At 50.8% G+C, this 21,937-nt stretch overlaps 1 protein-coding gene across 1 annotated transcript; it reads right to left on the bottom strand.

The window, feature by feature from the left end:
* Positions 1 to 1,592: 1,592 nt before the first annotated feature.
* On the bottom strand, positions 1,593 to 21,580 carry SORD (sorbitol dehydrogenase). The gene is made up of 9 exons (XM_086471623.1): positions 21,521 to 21,580; positions 16,708 to 16,741; positions 15,828 to 15,992; positions 13,541 to 13,700; positions 11,001 to 11,119; positions 10,490 to 10,555; positions 4,337 to 4,512; positions 3,383 to 3,504; positions 1,593 to 1,758 (listed from the first exon to the last, which is right to left on the bottom strand). The coding sequence occupies exons 1-9, from the start codon at positions 21,578 to 21,580 to the stop codon at positions 1,593 to 1,595; spliced, it is 1,068 nt and encodes a 355-aa protein (XP_086327749.1).
* Between the last annotated feature and the right edge of the window lie 357 nt (positions 21,581 to 21,937).

The raw sequence follows: 21,937 nt of genomic DNA, 5'->3' as shown, positions 1-21,937 counted from the left end.
GGTGCATTTTAGCAATTCTTGGACGGGCTCTGCTAACACCACACGGGATCATGGGGCCAGGCTCCCCAGTAGGTTTTAACTGCTCAGGCTGACACATCAACAAGCTGGTTTACTGTGAGCAGTACTCTGACCGCTTCTCCTTCTGGCTACAGAAAGTTCCCTGGGTTATGTCTTAGCCCTGTAAAACACAGCACGGACTTGGAGGCTTCTACCTCTGCCAAGACTAACTTAGCCACCTCCGCAATAAATACAAGCTTTGATTTGCAAGCGGTTGGGTCATTTAAGGTTTCGTGGTCCGGCCAGCACAGAGCTCACCTGCTGCCTGGCAAGACCCAACAGAGCAACAGCCCAGGGATCTGCAGGGACCCAGAGTCATAGATCCCTTCAAACCACCCACCCAACACTTTAACGGACACAGACACATCAGGTAGGTAGCATTTATTGAGGAAAGGTCAGTACCGGCCCAAGAAAGGGACTGATCTCTCAGTACAAAAATTAACATGACTGCAATCAAAGATTAGATTTTGTTATCTGCAACCTGCTACCTGGTTAGTACCTCATTCATGGCTCACCACCTCAGCAGGAAGGTCTGATATTCCTGAAAAGTTACAATTCATTCGCAGTGGTAAAACCTTCGAGTGGCGCTGTCCCCTTACGTCTCACCTCCGCTTCCCTCCATGCTAAAAGCGAGCTGTGCCCCCCAACAGCAGCCCCCTACTTGGGAGCCATGTAAGGGCAGGGCTCTCTGTGGTCCCAGCCAGAGACAGGGCAGTTTCCCTGCAAATACACTGCAGCCTGCCCTGCAGCGGTGCTTCTGCCCCACAGTGAGCTGCCAGGGGAGGAATGACCCAGCAGGTAGGGTCCCAGCTGGCCTCCAGACTAGCTTCTTCAAAAAAGCCCCGGGCTCTGAGCTTCGGGCCCGCAGTTTGCTATATGCAAAGAGCATGGAGAGAATGACTTGAATGTGCAGGTGCTTCCCACAGAGGTGGGCTGGCCAGGCTTTGATCCACAGGCTGTTACAGTCCCTGAGCATCCCCGAGGGAAGGTGCAACTGGAAGGTGGAGTATTCACATAGGGCTACGTGTGCCCAGGGATTGCCACGGGGGAAGAGCTGCAGCAAGCACAGCCCCAGGGCAGTGCTGGAGCGGGAAGGTGCAGCACCAGCATCTCCATCCTCACTTCACCCACGCGGCGGTGACACCCTTCCCCAGCGTGTCTGCGTGGACAAACCCCGCGGGCACGCAGGCAGCTCTGCCCGATAACATGCAGAGACACCCAGGCTCTTCTCCGTCTGGGGTCTGCGGGAGAAGGGCCAACTGTGTGAACTCTCATCTCCCACCAAACAGCAGCACTTTGATTCAAACTATTCCCTATTGATTCTCCATTTGTAGTTACTTGTTAATTCCCTAATCGCGCATCCCTCAGCGCCATTCACCCTCACGATCGTTTGATTTTCTAGCTCTATCACAAAGCAGCGCCTGCATGAGGTGACTGTGTGAACACCAACAGCCATACATCAGCCTCCTGTGGCCTCATGCTTCGCATCTCAGGCAGGCGGTGTAACGGGGGAAAGGGCCGGGCACCGCTGCATCTCAGGGGTTGTGGTCGGTGGGGTCACACTTCAGCATGATTTTGACCCCCTCGCCCCTCTTGGTGGTCTCGAACGCCTCAAGAGCCTTTTCCAGGGGGAAGCGGTGCGTGACCAAGGGCTTGACGTTGATCTGCTTGGATGCGAGCAGAGCAATTGCCACAGGCCACCTGCAAAGGAAACAGGGAGCACGAGATGAGCGCACTCACCAGTCTGGAGCCTCCAGGAAAAAGCACACAGGAGCCTGGTTTCCTCAGCCCATGGGAGACAGGACAAGCCAACTGCTTTGGGCCGTGGAGCACCGAGGAGGCAGGCACTGCCACACACAGACAGCTGGCTGTACTTCAGCCGCAAGAGGCCGTGCAAGTGAAAATCACAGGAAGCAACTGTACCGCTGAAGCAACGAATGAAACTGCTGTGCACCGCTCTCCTCTCGCCTGGCCTCCTTGCTGGCAGACTGATCGCTGTGGAGTTCAAACTCGCCAACTTGGTGCAGGGAGAAGAACGGAAAAGCCACAGTCAGCCTCCAACCTCTTCTCTGGCAGAGACTCACTCGATTTGATTGCCTTGCTGCTCCATTTCAATGGGCCAAATGAGAGCGATGGGGATACAAAGGGATGCAGCAGCTAATCTAATTCCCAAACTGCCTACTGAAAGACATTCCTTGTTTTATAGAAGGAGCTTGACTACACCTCATAAATCCTTCCTGGAAAACCACCTCTACAGACCAAGCAAAGATTCTTGCTCCGCTAGCAAGAAACTACAGCTCTGAACAGAGCAGAAAACAGGCTGCAAACATGCAATGCTGGGTCTCAAGCCCTGCCCAAGGACTAAAAGATCAAAGAGAGGGCAGATGAGCTTCTCCTGCCTTCAGGGCCAGGCCAGATTTCAGTGCACTCAAAGACGTGCCTATCCATGAGACACGCAGTTCAGTTCTCTGTGAGAGCACATACGCCTTGAGACTGGCTCCAGGTCTATCTTCAGCTCCAGCAAAATGACGAAAACTAAACAAGGCTCTCGCTCATCCCAGCGTTCGCTGATCTCCAACAAGACTGATGCTGCGATTTCCTTCCATGACAAGCAAGGAGAGCAGAGCTGGGCACAGCTTGGCCTAGGATGTGGTGCTCGGGATTTTGACTCTTTGCCCAGAATTAAGATTCCCCATATCCTTTGCCTCAAAATGGACAATATAACAGTTAGGAAGGTGGATGCCAGGAGGCAGCCAGCTTTCCCCAAAGCAGTGTGTAGGGTCAGAGCCAGGCCAAGCCGCTGCTTAGAGACCTCCCGGCACAAAGGGTTGAAGCAGCTAAAAGCTGTGTGTTCCTCCTGGCCATGCCATGAAGCCAGCACACTTGTGGACAAGCCAATCTCTTCCGAAACTCCGCCAGCACTCGGCCTTGCCTTTCTACAGGGCATAAGAGTTGAAGGCACAAATGTTAATTATGATTTTTGTTTTTTTTCCATTTTGGCCTGCTTGCTTACAGCAGAGTAAGGGTTTACTGAGTCTCTTCCTTCCTTTGCACGAAATGCTGCCTGAAATGAGACAGTGGGACTACCTAGCTGGGCTGCTTTGTTGTGGTCAAGTCTGTAGGGCAGGGCTCATCCAGAAACTAAGGCATAAAACGCAGGACACATCGCTCAGTCTGCACTGCAGCGCTGGCATTTCAGAGTGACGTAAGGTTTAACCAGCTGCAAGGAAAACCAGCCTTTTCCACATCCTCTCTCCTTGTGGAAAGCACAAATTTCTTAAAGGCAGACTTGGAGACACACCAGCCCACCCTGCACGAGACTCACGTGTTGCAATAGCGGAATATCCCCCGGATATCCACCTCCCGCACGGCGGCGTTCACAAGGGGCACAGTAACCATCTCAGGCCCCAGCCCCACCAGCACCAACGTCCCACCAGAACGAGTGGCCTTGAAAACAAACACACAAATATGTTAGGTTTTTCAAAACACAGTCACCAGAGCCTGTGCAGCAGTCTGTAAAAAAATAAAGCCACACTTTGTAGCTGTAACAGACTGCCCAGGGCATGGTGGAGAAGTCAGGGGAGAGGCAGGATGCCACGAGGAGCCCGTCAGTGTGAAACATGCAATAAACCAGGCTTAAAAAGCAACCTTTTGAAAATCTCTGAAGGATTTTGGTATCTAAATCTCACTCTGAAAAATGCCTGGCACTTAGGAGTACAAAAAGTACTTCTGGATTTCAATGGGAGAGATCTAAAATTAAGAGTCTGATGCTCCACTGGAATTCTCTTTTTGCAGCTTTCCCATTTCTCTCACTGTGAAACTCCACACTACCTCCTCCACATCCTCCCGTTAGGCAATCCACAACGGCAAAACAGCCCCTCCTTAACTGCTTTCTTCACCTGCTGGAACTGATTTTCTTAATTATTCTCCTTATTTGGACATAACTTCAAGCTAACAGAAGGTGCTGTCCTACTTGTACCAGCTCCCTGACACTGCTGCGTAGCCATGCTTCGGTTTCAGGGTCTTACCGTAGTCTCTTTGGTAAGCGGTGAAGCACCCGAGCATCAAATCAAACAGTTGTCCCCATGCTGCCTGGAAAGTCGTTAACTCTTTCATTGTCCCTCTCAGTTTGTTGTCTAACAAGCACCTCCTCTCCCCCACACCAAGCCCACTGAAATTAAGTACTATGGCAGCAAAATAACTGTCATTCACTACGGTGTCCCAGAAAAAGAAAAACCAATGCCATCACTGCTCTACCTTGGGGACAAGGGGTACTCACGTAAATGCCAGCCTGGATGCAGGCTTGCACTCCTGTGCACTCCACAGTTATCTCGGGCATGCAGCCAAGCAGACTTTCCACTTTGGAGGCCACCTCCTGTGGGGTCTCGTTCTTCACCTGAATGGTGAAATCTGCCCCCACCTCCTTGGCTTTTTGCAGGCGAGAGGCAGATAAATCTGGGGAAAGACAAAACAAGTCAAGAACTGGAGCATTAGGTGAAGCAGAAGGGGAGAAAGCACCTGAGCCTGCAATCTGCTTCCTACCCTCACCTGACATCCCAACAGAGCCACCTTGTTTGGTGACCAGCTGTCAGCTGTCTCAGGAGAGAAGACAGCATTTGTTATGTGGTAGGACAAGGGGAGAAACTGCAGCCCACTAGTACCTTCTCAAGAATGTGTGTAGACCACCCAGACCAAAGGGCTTCCCACCCTTGATGCAAGCAGGCCACCATCAAGAAGCTCTGATGGAAGCACACATCTGGGGGCTGAACATGTGTTCAGAGGGCAGCATGCAACCAGGAGAGGTCTGTGTTCCCTCCCTCAAATTCACACAGCCTTCAGTGAGGAGGCAGGGTGGAGACCTGCTCACTTTTCTGGGCAGGCAGAGGATGAGCGATGAGGACAACTTAAAGACAGAGATGCCAAAAGCTTTCCAACTGCAGAAGCAGGTGTGCTTCAGAGAGACTAAAGCATAAACTCACGGATGAAATCCACACCATGCAAAGCAATGTCTGAGTGAAGGAACAGCTGCCACCGCTAGATTCAAGGGATGTCTTCTAAGATGATCAGTTCGTAGATCTCAATTTCTCTTTTGTACAGCGGGAACACCAAGAGTATGCCAGGACAAAGTAGAAGGCCAAGCTTAACTCCAAAGGGCATGCACACTGATGCTGCAAAGCAGGAACCACAGCAGGAACAGCCGTGGCCAAGCACTGGAGTGTTCCCTGGCTCTCAAGATTATTTGCTACTGTTCGCACCCTCAAAGATACCTCTCAAAGGGCACTAGGCAGAGGCAAGGGTGCTCTGACCTTGCTCCCTGATGGCCCAGAAATCACCTGGCTATGGACAGCACAGCACCAAGAAGCCTTTCTGACAGCAGACATCAGGCTCAGAGGATCATTAACGTGGCCATTTCACTTCTAACCGTACCAGATGAGAGCAGATCATGAGCTCTCTGAGGGCTTCCTCAATGAACCGTCAGCAGATGCGTTCAGCTGAGCGGACTGCAGAACGCATTAGCTGTGAACACTAAGTGCGTCCCTGCTGTTACAGACCTCTCCCACCCTTTTACCCCCCTTGTAACAGCACTGGAGGCTGCTGAGCATTTCTCAAGCAGTCTCTGTAACAGATGAATGAGTGGGCAAGGCCATAAAAAAAAAAAGGCAGTGGATGCAGTAATATGGTGGACCTCAGACACCCCATTAACACAGAGCAACAAAGCTGCGGATGATAAGCATCTGCGAGGGCATGGCTGTACCCTGGTACTCTGTCCAGAGGGTGTGGATTTCATCTTGACAGTACTGTGAGTATCTTTTGAATATCCATAAAATGGTTTGTACCATGGAGCGAGCTGCCCTAGCGGGTAGCCACACCGTTCATCTCTTCTCTCCCACATCCCCTGGAAAGAAGCCTCTGCAATCCCTCTCCAGGCACCACTGGTGACCAGGATATCTCTGGAGATAAGGAGATGGACAGCAGAGAAGAAGAGTGGCATTTCCCAGGCAGAAACAACCTCTTTGCCTTGCACTGAAGCAGTGGTCTACAGGGGCCTGTGTGTTGGCACTGGAAAAGACATCCAGATCAAAGGTGGTAACATCTTGTAACAGCCGAGATTTCCTAGACCCAAAATTGAGGGGTGAGCAATGTCTCCTGCCAGAGGTCCTAGGCTTGAAGATTCAGAAAAAGATGCCTTTGCCAGGGCACACAGCGCACCCACACACCACAAAGAGGAAAATACCCCTCTCACGAGGGCACAGTCTTCAAAGGAGTCAGAGATGGGGGCGGGGGAAAATATCAAGGGAAAAGAGATGGAGGACGAGGCCACTGCTCTGACATGAGCCACTCTGACTCAGCCCCAGCACTGGGAGGAAGCCAGGCCAGAAGGACCTACCCTGCCCATCGCATGGTGAAGATGACATTCCTTACTGCCAGGGCAGCCGATGGACATGCCCCTACCAGCAGCGGGAGGGCTCAGGATGCTGGGTGTGGGCACACACCCCGAGATGAGCACCCTCGGGAGACCTGTGGAGGGAGTTTCAAGAAAGGATAACAAAGGCTAATAAAATGCAGACAAAGGAGGAAAAGTCAAGGCTGAAAAGTAAGGGCAGCATCACCCCAGAAGCCTTAACATCGACTCTCGTTCCTGCGGCTGCAGGAGGCATTAGTCACGTCTGTCCCTCCCAAGCTCTGACCATTGGGCCTCAGGCCGCACGTACAGTCGTGCTTGAGCCTCTGCTAGCTGAGCTGCACTCAGAGACCTCCCATGCAGTAAGAGCATGGGTACGGGCATTTCTGAGGTACCTGAAGTACTAAGAAACACTTCTGACATGGCTGGTGTCTCCCAAATCTCAGCATACAGCATGGAGACCATGAGGGCTCAACAGTGTTCCCAGCAATGGACCAAACTCCCCACGAAGTTTGGTCTCAAAACACCAGCTTGCAGCAGACACAGCTGGAGTCAGCCATTTATAGTATCTGCCCAGTCACTAATACATTTTATACTGTTTCTTTGGCAGAAATACATCCAGAGGCAGTGTCCCGGAGCAATACGCCCCGCCAGCCAGTGCATTTCAAAGTGGCCACAAAAGTCACTCTCAGGCAGCAAAAACTCCCCACACCCTTCCTATAGCTGGCCTCTGTTTTGCTGACCTGCTCGGGAAGGACATCCTCACATCAGAGAGGCATACAGGACACAGCAGCAATACCCTCAGACCTGGTCAGAGCTGTGATAATGTCTTGGTATACCTGGTCTAAGTGAATCACCGCTAAGCCCTTACTGAAGCTGACATATCTGCAGGTTATCAAATGAGAAGGTTTCCGTACTGTTTAGAGCTCCAGACACTTCTGACTCTTGAGGAGGACCAAGTCGTTTGGATTTTAAACCTCACTGTGGCTGAACCTTACATAACTCTGGGGAAACTGGTCAATTATATAATTAAAGGGTTGCATCTTGCCTCTAGTCAGAAATTTTTTTCCACATCCTGGCTGCTGAAGCTAATTAAAGTTTTGGCTGCCAGTCTGAGAGTAGCCCGTTCCTGTATCTCTGCTCCCACGGAAGTTATCAAATTACACTTAAGCTTCTCATGATGGTTTATGAGCCAATTTAACAGGCAAATGTTCTTGAAGCTCTCACACTTTCTATGTCGATTTTCCTTCACAAAGGAGTTGAACTGTGTCCAGATAGCCATCTTCCCTGACCTTGACTTCCAGGGTTTCTGGAGGCAGCGGTTCCCAGGACTTCAGATTTAGATAGCAAAAGGGGAATAGTTCCCCTTACACAGAAATTACTAAGTGTACCTTTAGTGAAAGAGTAAGGCAAGACAGCCCAACACCACCATACGAATACCCAAACTGTCACTTCACTTGCTGCAGAGTAAGGCTGCTCTTTTACAGGCCTCTAAGGAGAAAAGCAGCTTTTCAGACCAACAGCAATGTCTGCAGCAAGGCAGAAGGACAGGAGAAAGCTGCCCATAAATATCAATCACACCCACCCAGCAGCCGAGTGGAGAAAGCCACAGACCTTAGGGAAGAGTAGATGAGAAGCCATGAAACAAACTGATCTTCTGCACCCAACTGCAGCCCATCAAATACATCAAAACCCCTCCCTCAAAAGGGAGAACACTAGTCTGCCAGGAATAAAGCACTTCAGGAGAAGAGCAAAGGTTATCAGAAGCCCTAACACCTTTATCAGGCAAGCTGCCGTATCCAGGAGGAAAGGCAAGCTTGGGCACACACAAGCCTTTGGAAAGGCAGGGCTGAGCATTAGTCTCCAGCTACAGTGCCAACTGCTCCCCAGGAGTCCCAGAGAAGGGACCCGACTCCTCAGCAGAGATGTAACTTTCCAAAATTCATTGACTCCAGGTGTGCCAATGACATTGACCGCAAAAGCTGTAGGAGGTGAGCTCTCCCCAAGTTAGGAAAAAGCTCTTCTAGATATTGCTGTATTTGTGTGTGGCTTGTCAAAACAAACACAAACATTTAAAGCCTTAAGTGCTGCACAGACAAAGCTCTTCATGGACAAACACATCATAGAAACTCCAGGCAATGAATTCAAAGAATCTGGTAGCAAAGTACAAGAGGGCCTTTGTGGGCAGACAGTCACCTCGCAGGTGTTGGCTCCTAAAGCTGATGCAAATATCAGTTCCTTGAGAAGGGCAGCAAAATCCCCAGCGGCAGTGAGCCAAACTAAACCCATTCCTCAGGTCATGTCAATATTTGACTAGGCACAGCATGGGTGTCTCTGAGCATCTCAGCCAAACACCTCTCAGGTGGGAGATGTCTACGAGTCGGCATCATTATCTAGGCCAAGGCATAAAGATAAGAAGGGGTTAATTCCATGTAGCTGAGCTTGCTGACCTTACAAACCAGGTACCAAGAACATCCTATGGCACATGCTGTACAGACCTGCTTGCCAAAGGTCCCCAGGAACAGTCTACAGGCAGAGCCAGCAGCAGCTCCCAGTGTTACAGGGAAGAACACACCCAGGCAGGACTGGGGATGGGACAGCAGGCTGAAACAGCTGCCTCAGCCCCAGAAGCTCCTGCCAACTCACCAAGCCTTTCTCCACCCAAGGACCAGGTCACCCATCAGCCCCTGCACCAGCTCAGCTCGGCAGCAAGGTTCCTCATACATGACTCAAGAGACAGAGCTGCTTTTCCTGCTATAGCAACTATCATCCTCAAACGACAACGCAGAATCTGGGGCCTGGTCTGATCACGTCCACCAAGCACACGCCTGCAGGGTGGGGCCAGCAGAGCAAACAATGCCCTGGACTAGGCAGCAAGAGCACTTGGGGAGGAGAAGGCAATAATCTGCCTTAGAGTTTGACATAAGCTACTACTGAATGATGCTTCCACAAAGGCAAGAGGGTGGGACCGGAATTTTGTCTCTCAACCTGAAGATGGAAACAAAGTAATCGAGAGGTCAAAAATATACCTGGCCCGAGGAACCAGACACAGCTAGACAAAAACACAGCTGCAAGCGGCAGCTGGACTAGAAACCTGCAGCACTAAGTTATGCAAGGAAGGCCCTTTTCTGAAATGCAGGGACCCCGAAAAAGCCACTTCAGTCACTGCAGATAATCAGTGGAAAATGAACCCCCCAGCCAGACAGCAGAAAGAAAGGCAGCAAGAGAGGACTGGAGAGGCACGATGCAGCTGCACACAGAAAGGACTGTGCAAGCTCTGTGTCCAGGCCATCACCTAGCACTACAAGAGGAAGGAAAAAACCTGCTTGGAGCAAACCTCCAAGAACAGCTCCAAACAGGGTATAAAATATGCTGTGTTGCCTGGTCTGTGTGCCTAGGTGAAGACTAGAATCAGATACAGTCAAGGTCTATAAGCACTACAAGGAAGATGAAATCTTATCCTCGAAGCTTGATCCATGAGCCAAAGGCAAAACACAAAGTTGAGGTCAGAAGAGCTCAAAACAGAAAAAAAAAAAGAAAACAGTCAGTGATCAGAGGCACCAGGAGCAAGGGGAGCTTCTGTAACTCAGAGCTCTGTCATACAGATGCCTCTTTCCAAAAGACTTGCTCAAAGTCTGAAAAAGGTCTCTAGGCTTGATCCAAGGACCACTCCTTAACCTCCAGTTTATTCTCCTCGAAGCACTGTAGCTACTCCACCCGCACAACTTGCCTGTGCTAGGAAGCAGGAGTTATTACCCTGGTCCGCTAACCTAGCAGAGCAGCACCAGTTGCACCCTGCACCTTCTTATAGATCCGAACTGGTGCAGAGATCAAAGTCTTGTCCTGGGCAACGAGGTGTTTACCAGGATTCCCTCCAGAGAGGCACACGCTACCACTGCACTCATGAACACACTCTCCATTGTGCTTGCACGGCCTTCCCCAGCAATGACCTTGAAGGAATACTTTGGAACTAGCCTAACTGTTGTATCATGGGAAACAGGCACACTCTTAAAGGTTAAAAGGACTTACCCGTAATTACCACAGCCGCTGCACCCATCATCTTAGCAACAAGCACATTAACAAGGCCAATTGGTCCTGGGTACAAAGGGGAGAAAGAGAACGTATAAAACTGCCAGACAGCACCAGCCACAGGTTCTGAACGTGCCCAGAACTCAGCACGTTCCTGGGCTAAAGGAGACTCCGACTGTGTTTCTAGGCGGGCAGCTCTGAGATCACAACCAGCTGCTGAGAAAGCACCTATTGCTGCCTGAGGGGCTCTGCAAGGAAAACGCCACCCGCTCCTCTGCTCCCTTGAGCCAGTAGGCTCAGCACGCCCAGACACTGCACTTGGCATTTGGGCTGCTCAAAATGCAGCACTGCAGTGCACCATGGGCAAGGACAGCCTCAAGGTCCCCCTTGGCACCCCTGTAACTGTGCCATGACTAACACAGCAGAGCCTAGAAGTACAGCCTGCATACTGTCGATCCCCCTCCACGCCAAAGCAGGCAGAGAACCCAAGGACTGAATATGTTCACCATACCAGAGCCAGACACGAAGACTTTGCTTCCCAGAGTGACTCCTGCTCTTTTGCAGGCATGGATTCCCACCGAAAGGGGCTCAATAAGGGCTCCTTCTTCAAAGGTGACATTATCTGGAAGCCTGCAAGAACCAGACACAAGCAACAGCGACCAGAGAGGTTTATGAGGGTGATCAGGAAAGCCATGACACTCCAAGACCAAACATGAGTCCAAATCACAGTGGCTAAATACACTCTCACCCTTGGTCTGAGAAATGCAGGGCTGGAACATATTTCAGGAGGTTATATTGCCTCTTTCCCTCCTCTGAAGCAGCATCAAGTGCATCTAAACCATTTACCAGTGAGGTTTGCCTAAGCACCAAACACAGGGACCCACAAACTTCCCCACATCATCTCTCCAGTACTTGGTGAGTCAACCCAAAAACCCCTTTGCCATCACCCCAATTTGGAATAAACCCCACAGTTGCGTATGCACCACCCCAAAGGCCGTCCTATGGCTGGGAGCCATCAGTGAGCTCCCAGATCTCCTCATCTGGGTTGAATCATTCAGCTCCACACTTTCAGAAAACATTTTGCTGCTAATGATGCCACATAAAGCAAAAGCAGCCAGATCCAGGTCTCCCCATCACACCCTGGATGTTCTCCCCTGATGCACCAAGTGTTTCAACCAGTGGACTGGTCCCAGCACACACCCTCCCAGCAGCCAGGGAAAATGTGTACAGTGGGTACCAAACACCTTTTGGACAGAAACAGCACCGTAACACAGCTAGTGTAAGTGATGGCTAAAAGCAGAGGTGGGGTGAAACCCTTCTGAACTGCTGACAGAAACAAATCTCGGCCCCACAATGCAGCCCTCCAGAAAGCCACCAGTGTGGGCTCTCACACAGCGGGTGCTGGGAGCTGTGTCTGCAAGGAAGGTCTTTCTGACGGCCCTGGGGAGCTCGAGGTCAGATCTCAGCCAGTCCAACACAAAGCCAAAGTAACAGAAATGACAGTTGTGGGAAGACAGCTCTAAGGTACCTACGTGCCCCTTATCTCCAGGAGGCATTAAAGGGCTGACTCCAAGAGTTCAGTTGTCTCAGAGTCTCTCATCACATTTGCTACTACTGGGTCTGGGCACTGCCCCGTCAATGGGGAGGGCAGCTTTGCAGCATGATCCCACCTCCATCGAACTACTCGGAGCATCCAACACAGAGTCTGTCCGCCAGCAGAAGGACAGACAATATCTGCCCAAATATGCGAGGGCTCACTGAGCTCAGCCATCATCTCTCCTTAGCAAATCTGTGCTGGCAGAGTGACTTCATGCTAGGGAATCTGCTCTGCTTCAGAAGGCCACAGCATTGCTGATCTGAAACTGCGAGCACTAGATCCAGGCTTTGCATTTCAAAGCTTAAGAAAAATAATAAAAATAGCCAAAGCAGTATTTACTCAAATCGGAGAAAAAGGCAAACCCCTGGAAGAAGACAGCTACAAACCAGCCACCTCCTCTGAAGCAAAAACTTGTGATGTTGTCAGAAAATGTTATTTTAACAACACACAGGAAATCAGCAACAGCGTCCAGACCAGCATCTCATCCTGACAGCAGCTGCTTTGGATCTGCTTTGAAAGAAGCTTCCTGCCCGAGGACTCTCATGAGAAGTCAATTCAAGTGTCTCCTTCCGACTGATGTGATCCTGAACGTTTCCTTTGCAGACACCAAAGATCAACCCCAAGGATGTTCCTGCTCATGGAAGTACCAGCTCCATACAGACTCAGAAAGAACAACCTCCACAGGCAGACCAGTCTCGGGAGGCCACTACCTTAGACTACTTTTAACTCCTGGTGTAAACACACTTACGTTGGTATAATGCTGCAGAGGTTTACTCAGGTTTCTAGCATATTTGCCAGAGTACTTAAGCACAGACTTGCTTTTAAGCAAATGTGTCAGTCCTGCCACAATTAAGAACATACTCAATTTTGCTGAACTCGATATGAAACCAGACGTGTAATGCTGGCAGCTTAGTGGGGCCACTCAGCAGCACACCAAAAAGCAGCTTAGCAGGGACACTGCTTTCTGTCCCTGCTCTGCCCTAAACAGGATGACTTTGTTTCAAATGACAGAGCGGGGTGCTAGCAGTCAATGAGGTGTTTCCTGAAAAGCAGCAGTAAAGGTAGCTCAGCTCAAGGAATCAAGGACCTTAAGGCATCGTCCTACGAAGGCAAGGATATTAAAAGACAGCAGAAAAGGAAAAAAGAGCAGGGAGCAAACGGGAAAAGGAAAATAATTAAAGGGTAAAACAGTGGCGACATCCCAGGAAACATGGAAGAAATGTTTGTTTATGTCTGGCACCAGAGGGATAAACTACACCTGCCTGACAAACCCTTTGCAAAGTGGCTGCCATCCAAGCCTTACACATGTTATTTATGGATCAGAAAGCAATAAAACCTGTTGTGTTCAAGTAAAGAGTGCTCACTGCAATACTCAAAAGGGCCAAGAGGCGATTCCTTCAGCTAATCCCCTCACAGGGAGTATATAATTCTCTGCAGAGGAAGCAACGACTAACTTGTAGCAGTAGCTGGCACTGTGCTTGTAGTAGCGGCACAAGTTCCCATCATCCGGAGGCGTCGCGCAGAAGAAGATGGCTGGAGACAGGTTATAGCGGCCAGTTTTGCAGAACTCGTCCATTTCTCTTGGGACGCCAGGCTCGATGGACACTCGATCACCTGCCAGGGTGAAAGCAGACTGTGTTACTCGGGAGGAAGGTGGACACACAGGTATGGGTAGCACCGAACAACCGTGGAAGACAGCATGAAACCCTGGCACAAGAGAAGCATGAGGGACACAGCTAACGGAGAAAGATCACACTGCACACACCAGGCAGGTTCCCAACACCTTCTTCACGGTGGCCTCATCACCAAGATCTTCACAGTTCCCTGAGAAGAGCCGGCGTTTCAGAGGCACAGACACAGAGCAGATGGAAGCGCTGTCACATACAAATCTCTCTCCAGTTGCCTTGCACTCAGCGTTAGCCGATGAGAAGGCAGCCCTCACCCCAGGCAATCACATAGTGACCAGATTTTTTTCAGATTCTGTAGTAATCGGAAGAGGAAATAATCAGGACGAAGCAGGTGAGCTCTGCTGGCCATCACATTGCCAGCTGGGAAAGGCTGTTCCTTGGGAAGGAAGCTCCCGGTGCAGAAGCACACCCAGGAGTCAGGCAGCGCTTATCGGGAAACACAGACATCTTGATTCTATGACGGGGTAAGCCCAGACTACTGGAAGGACACATGCTGCAGGACAAGGAACAATTATTTAATCGCAATCACGAGGCAGAATGGACTAAAGAAGACAACTGTGTGACTGCAGTCCATCTTGCAGGCACGCAAGGGATGCAAGACAGCCCATTTTATCTGGCAGAGAAAGCCAATCAAAGCCAAGTCTCTCAGCGAAGCTCCCCACCAACAGGCTTTCAGTCAGACACAGTGATAAGCAGAACGACGGATCAAAGTCCAGAGCCATCCAGCCCACTGCACCACCTCTGATATGGCCAACAGGGGACATCTGGCAGTGAGAGGAGCAGGACATGCACGTAGTGAATGTTCTCCCAGCCTCCCGTTATATTCAGCTGTGGGGCCTCCCAAGCTGCATGTGGTTTCTTTGTAGTCTCCCGTGACAATTTCTCCCACACCTTCCACCATGTCAACTTTTAGCATCCACATCATCATTTGCCAAGGAGGCCTGCAAGTCTGCTCCATCTAGCTGAATGCTGCACCTGGTTCTCACTGTCCCTTGCTCTTGTATTGGAGGAACCAGACAACAGGCAACCTTTATGTGCCCTCTCCCTGCCCTCCATGAGCCTTCAGAGCTGTGTCACATGCGCTTGAGTTGTCTCTCCAGCTCCTACCTCAAGTTCCCAACTTAGACATTCGTCATAAGAGACACTGCTCCACATCTCATCATGTCCTTCTCTGAAACTTTTTCACTTCTCTTGCATCCCTCTGGGAAGGAGGAGACCAGAACTGCATGCAGAGCTCCAGATGTGCAACGATGTCCTCTGACTGAGTCTCTGTTCCTTTCCTAACACTGACTTGCATTTTTCACCATTACTGAGCCAACATTCCCATGCACTGTGTCAGAGCTAGAGGTCTCACTCTTCAGCAGTGATGGTCAGCCCATCATTTTAGACATGAAGTGGGTTTTGTTCCTTCTGTCGTGGACACCACTTTAGGTTCATCTGCATTGAACTTCACCTGCATCTTACTGCCCAGGCACCTTTAAGGTCTCTCTGTAACTCTTGCTAGCTCTCCCGTGTCCTCTCCACCCTGCCTAAGCTACTATCAATAGCAAACTTCACAAAATTCACTGCTCAACCCATTTTCTAGGACATTCACGAGCACAGCGAACTGTAGAGGTCACACCACGGGGCCTGACAGAGTTGCTCCAGTGACCTCTCTCCACTGCAGGAGGCCATTTGCTCCTTCAAGAACACACACAGCAAAGAAACATTAACAGCAGGTTGTTGGCAAGAGCAAAGTACATGGTTTCTTCATCTAATGTCTTCAAAAGGCACCTTGTACCAGCACACACTCTGCTCTGCATTAAAATTAAAGTCAGACCAGCTCAAGATATCCCATGATAAAGCATACCTAAGAAATACCTTAAACTACAGTGGCCAAGCCGGGTGATTAATAGCGGCACAGTGTCACTCTTTGAAGGGGAAGGTCAATTCTGTGCAATTCACAGCTCAGAACATCAGATAAATTTACCTAACAAAAAAGCACAGCCTTTTATCAACACGTTCTCAGCAACTGATTAGAAATACATAAAAGGACAGTTTTTGTTCCAATTACCTGGTTTCAGATGAGTCACCCCTGATCCCACTTTGACGACAGTCCCGGAAGCTTCGTGCCCCAACACCATGGGGTCCTTCACGACAAAATCCCCGATTCGACCGTGCTGCCAGTAGTGAACATCAGACCCGCAGATCCCAACAGAATGTATCTGCAGAAGGACCTCTGCCAGAAAAGGAAGAAAGGTTCCTTGTAGAAAAAGTTACCTTCTCAGGCACTGGGACAGTGACACGTGTGCTGTCCCTGTGCCCCACAACAAAGGCGAAGCCAGCACTGAAACATCCACATTTAACAGCATTAAATAAACGTACCAGAACTGCACATGCATGCATTAGGATAGATGGCATATTCATGAGACACTTGCTGAAATACAGAACTACACAACGATTTACAAATCAGGAGAGCTTAAAATACGGTAAGACCCCAGTCAACAAAAGCTAATACAATCTAAGAGGGCCGTCACTATTACTGGAGCAAGAACAAAAGAGTGAGTCCATTTAATTTTTCCTTCTCCCTAAGCTACGATTCCAGCCCTGGCAAGTCAGTCAATCAAATTGCTATCAGCCTATATGCCTAGCCTATTAATATTTAGTGCTGCAATAAGATCATCTGACATGTCCCAAGAGCCGTTTAATATGAAATGCATGAGCTGATGAAATAGGAAGTAAAAAAAAAGCCAGATCAAGGGGTGTATCTGTGACTGCTCCAGCTCTTCTTTTCAAGTGGAAATGCAGCATTATCTGTTTCAGCCACACATTCTTTTTTGGATTATTTTATACTTTCTCAGTTCTTATACTTTATAATATCAAGGAGTGACAGAGGAGAATGAGAAAAGAGGTCAGCAAAGAAGGCAAAGAGAAGTAGTGATCTCTAGACCTACCATGGGGACCCGGTTCTGGGATTGGACGGTTTTCCTATGGACAAAAAGAAAAAAAAAAAAGTTCAGCTGCTTGTGCACAGCCATGGGACTACCTCGTGGAAAGTCAGTCCAGGTTAGCTCAGGTAAATACATACACAGATCAGGTTTGCGGTTCTGTCTGCTCAATAAGATACTGCTGTGCAATGAGGAGGGATATAAACGTCCCTAAGCTCACCTCATTTTGCTTGCACAGTGGAGTAATGTGGGCATCCGTTACGAGTGAGCACACAGCCAGCTTGTAAATCCACTCTCCAAATTATTTTGCAGTAATTTCCCCTTCCCGACCCAGACAACAGCCACACACTAAACTTTACTGCCTTGGAACAGCCTCAAGTCTCAGCTGAATCCTTCATCCCACCGACAAAAAAATTCACCTTCTGTAACCAGGAAGATTCTGAACCACCTATTTCTATAAAGTGTTAATATTGCAGTGTTTGTAAATTATTATAAATAGTAGGAAATATTTTTACTACATAACAGTAACTCAATGTATAAATCAATTGTAAACATCACTGTAAAACACATTTTAAGTCACATCCTTTTGTAAATTGCTTGACACCTCTTCATGGGATGAATAATAAAACCAGAAATATGAAAGTAGTCACTTGACCCCAAGTCACCCTTCCACCCTGTGGTGGGTTGACCCTGGCCAAAATGCCAGGTGCCCACCAAAGCCGCTCTATCACTCCCCCTCCTTAACTGGACAGGAGAGAGGAGAGAAAAAAAATAACAACAGGCTTGTGGGGTTGAGATAAGGACAGGGAGATCAGTCAGCATTTACTGTCACGGGCAAAACAGACTCAACTGAAAGGAAATGTGATTTATTACCAATTAACTCAGAGAGAAGTAACGAGAAATAAAACCAAATCTTAAAACACCTTCCCCCCACCCCTCCCTCCTTTCTCGGGCATAACTTTGATCCCCATTTTCCTCCCTCCTCCCCCCAGCGGCACAGGGGGAAAACAGGGAATGGGGTTGGGGTCAGTTCATCACACTGTTGTTTTCTGCTGCTTCTTCCTCCTCAGGGGGAGGACTCCTCACACGTTTCCCCCGCTCCAATGTGGGGTCCCCCTCACGGGAGAAAGTCCTCCATGACTTCTCCAACGTGAGTCTTCCCACGGGTTCAGTCCTTCATGAACTGCTCCAGCGTGGGTCTCCTCCATGGGGTGCAGTCCTTCAGGAACCGACTGCTCCAGCGTGAGCCCCCCCCATGGGGTCTCTGGCAGCAAACCTGCTCCAGCGTGGGCTTCTCTCTCCCCACAGGCCACAGGCTCCGGTGCAGGTTTCCCACGGGGTCACAGCTTCCTTCAGGTATCCACCTACTCCAGCGTGGGGGCCCTCCACGGGGTGTAGGCAGTCATCTCCTCCACCGCCCATGGGCTGCAGGGGCACAGCCTGCCTCACCGTGGTCTTCACCACAGGCCGCAGGGGAATCGCTGCTCTGGCGCCTGGAGCATCTCCTGCCCCTGCTTCTGCACTGACCTGGGTGTCTGCGGGATGTTTCTCTCACATATTCTCACTCCTCTCACTCGCTGCAATTACTGCTGCGCAACAACCATTTCACTCTCTCAAATACGTTATCCCAGAGGCGAAAAACGCTGTCGCTGATGGGCTCGGCCTTGGTCAGCACCGGGTCCGTCTTAAAGCCGGCTGGCATTGGCTGCATCTGACATAGGGGGAACTTCTAGCAGCTTCGTACAGAAGCCACCCCTGTAACCCCCCCCCGCTACCAAAACCTTGCCACGCAAACCCATTACACACCCAAAAGGTGTGCAGGCCTTTTGCCTTCACTGAACACCCTCAGCTGCCTCAAAAGGATTAATTTCGTTGGGTTTGACAACATCAAGACAATACAATATCCACCCTTAGCACCCACCTCTAGGATGGTGTCTCTAAGAAAAGCCCCACCAAAGTACTTAGTGCTAGCCATGAACTCTCAGTAATCCACTTGCTGCTCAAGTTTTCATGCATCTTAGACCCCTTTACCCACAGCTCAAAACTGGGCACAAGACCTTTGAGCACACCTCCTACTCACACAGTTTCTTTCCAAAAATTTGGTGCATATACATTAGTGATCCCACGGTCGGCTGTTTCTCCTTACAAGAGTATCTTCAGTTAGCAAGAAAATTGATCTCTGGATTTGAGATGAGCAATCGCTTTACAGCAGTCCTCCACACATTAGCTTCACCAGTTAGAAGCTGCTGCATAACCATGAACACGAGATTTTCTGCTGCCCTACTGCAGACAAAGTATGGTATCCCTTCCTGCTTTTGGGGAGCACTGTTTTTCATTTTAGCTAATTAAATACATTCTCAATTCCAGCACATTCAACTCATACTTTGTACTTCACCCATCTAAACCTCATGAAAAGAGAAATTCTGGAAACACATTCTCAAAGGGCTGCTCTGTTAAAATACCTGCTGAATAATCACCGCTGAAAGTGGGCTGGACGGCCCAAATTCTGTTGACTGGAGTGCAAATCAAAGTGCAACTCATCCTACTGAAATTTTCCATGTTCAGAACTGTATCAGCATTTTTTTCTATGCAGGGCATTTCTTTTGTCCCACTAAGGACACAGCCCAGAGCATTATTTTTAAAAGATGTTGATCTCAGTGTAACCTCTTATATAGAAAACGTCCAATAAGCATGCAATCTGGTAACACATCCGAGGTACTGACCACCTCAGCTATCTCGAAGGGACTGAACAGAACAGGCCGTGATGAGAGATAAAGCAAGCCAACTTCCAGCTGAAAACATGTATGTGGCATTCCTCAGCCCAGAAAAAAAAACACTTTTTTTTTTTTTTCAGTAACAGCTGTGCTGAAAAACAGACATCTGGGTAGAAAGTGAATCCTCCAGCCTGATTTACAGAAAACAGGGAGTGACCAAATTGGAAGACCCCAAAGTATTTCAGGGCACATATTCTGCTCATTGTTCACTGAGAAGTTCAGAGACAGCAACTGGTATAACTGAGGATGTAAAGGAAATGCACCAAATGTTTTCTGTGAAAGAAGACATATGAAGAGAGGATATGGTACATGCATAAGAAACAATAAATCCTCAAGGGGCAGCAAACGGGAGCCTGTGGCAATCACTTAAGATCAAAAGCAGAGTCAACAAAAATGAAGCCAACATATTTTCGCATAATGCAGGTCAGCTATTGAAGTCACAGTGACTCCCCCCATGGGAAACACATCCACAAGAATCAAGAAGGGTGTGGGAATCATGGGCAAAATGATCTCACCTAAGTTTAAGTATCAATAACACAGACAACAAGTTCAGAGTTCACTGCCTGGACTCCTCACGTGATCAGTGGGGCAACGCAACGAGTACCAATTCACAAATTTAGAGAAGCCCAGGAGGATCACACCCCGAAGGTATGCCAGTAAAGGCAGGGGAGCACTGACAACCACCTCTGATGTCTCCAGCAGTACGAATATCCCAAGGAAAACTTAACGCATCTGAGCGTAAGCCACTTTAGAGACCAGCAACACAGACAGAGGGTGGAGCCAGCATCCACCCTCACAAGTCTCATACACTTTTCTAAATCACAGGGATTTGGAAACATGTTTTTGAACTAGAGGGACCATCTTAATTCTTAGTCACTGTGACGACGCCCGTTATTTCTAGTAAGTCAGGCTGCACATGCTTCTAGCGAAACTGCAGCTCTATCAAAGGTGGCTGTGAGCCACATTGGAATTACCCACACGAACACCAAAAGCCACTTGAGCTGTACAGGAATGGTAAAAAATCAACTGCTTCCCGATAATCATCCCCCAAATGAGCTGCTGCAGGTATCCAAAGTCTGCATGTTCATACGAGCCCTCCTGCCAGAACTGTTTGAACAGAAAACTGCCTGTCAATGTTTGCCCACGTACATCTTCCTTCCCTGTTTTGGCACTTGCCAAACTGACAAACACAAATCTCCAGCAGTGCTGCAATGATTCACCACCGGGGAACATCCAAGCGTTCGCTGTCATAGAAGCAGAATCAGTCTGAAGCACAGACCGAAAAGAAAGGCCCACCTCTCCACGAGGGTACTCCAGCACGACAAGCCCAGGTGTGACCCACACAGCTGCTCCCTTTGAACCCTCCTTCCTGCTTCTCGCTTGGACTCTCACGAGCCTGAAGAAGCAACGTGTCACCCTCCTTTTTTGCGATCACCTTATTCACAGGACTGTCTACCGAACAGCACCCGCTCCCCATCCCTCCACTCCCCATTCCCTCCTTCCCCCCCAGTGCAACCCAAAGAGGAGCTCGGGCAGCCCTTAGCCACGGGGCAGCCCCAAGCTTTGGGCTCCCCGCGCCCCGCTTGCCCCATGGGTCACCGCCCCCGACGACGGCGGCAGCCGCTGCCCCTCCCCGCTCCCAGCCCGGCGCCAGTTCAGCTCACTGACCCGGCACCAGTCAGTCGGGGGGCCGGGACTCCCCCCACGTCGGTGCCGGGGGCTCAGCCCCAGCGGGCTCCCGGCCCCGCGAGGAGCTGCCTGCCGGTGAGGAGCTGCCTGCCGGTGAGGAGCTGCCTGCCGGCGCGGCGCGGCGGGGCGGCCGGGCCGGATGGCGGCGGGGCCGGTCCCGCAGCGCGGCCCGGCCCGACTCCCCCCCACACCGCGGCCCGGGCCGCGCTGCGGGACCGGCCCCGCCGCCATCCGGCCCGACCGCCCTGGACCCGCGGCGCCGCCGAGCGCGGCTCCGCTCCCGGCCCCCTCCGCCCGGGCCCCGCCGAGCCGAGCCGCTGCAGCCCCGGGGCGGCCCCGCTCCCCCCGGCCCGTACCAGGCGCAGGTCCCCGGCTCCGTGCACCACCACGGCCAGGTTCTGCCCCGGCGCCGCCATGGCTCGGCTCGGCGCGGCGCGACTGGGCTCGGCGCGGTGCCCAGGTCCAAGGGCCGGCGGCTGGGCCTCCCGCGGTGGGGCCGCCCCTCTGCCCCCGGCCGCCCTCCACGCCAGGGCCGGCGCCGCCCCCGCCGCACGGAGCGGGCAGGCCCAGCCCCAGGCTCCAGCCCCGGGTCCCCGCGCTGGGCCCCGGCGCCGGGCTCGGGCTCGGGCCCGGGCCCGGGCCCAGGCCCCGCGCCCTGGCCCGGCTGAGCCTCCTCCGCGGGGCACCCAGGGCCCGCAGCGCCAGGCCCCCTCAGCCACAAAGCCTCCCCCCGGTAACTGCAGGGCCTGGGGAGCAGCTTCAGCTGGGGAGCC

The sequence above is a fragment of the Leptosomus discolor genome, chromosome 11 (assembly GCF_034619465.1).
Source record: "Leptosomus discolor isolate bLepDis1 chromosome 11, bLepDis1.hap2, whole genome shotgun sequence".
NCBI lineage: Eukaryota > Metazoa > Chordata > Aves > Leptosomiformes > Leptosomidae > Leptosomus > Leptosomus discolor.
Note: the sequence above shows the minus strand (reverse complement) of the source record. Positions and strands in the feature narration are given on the sequence as shown.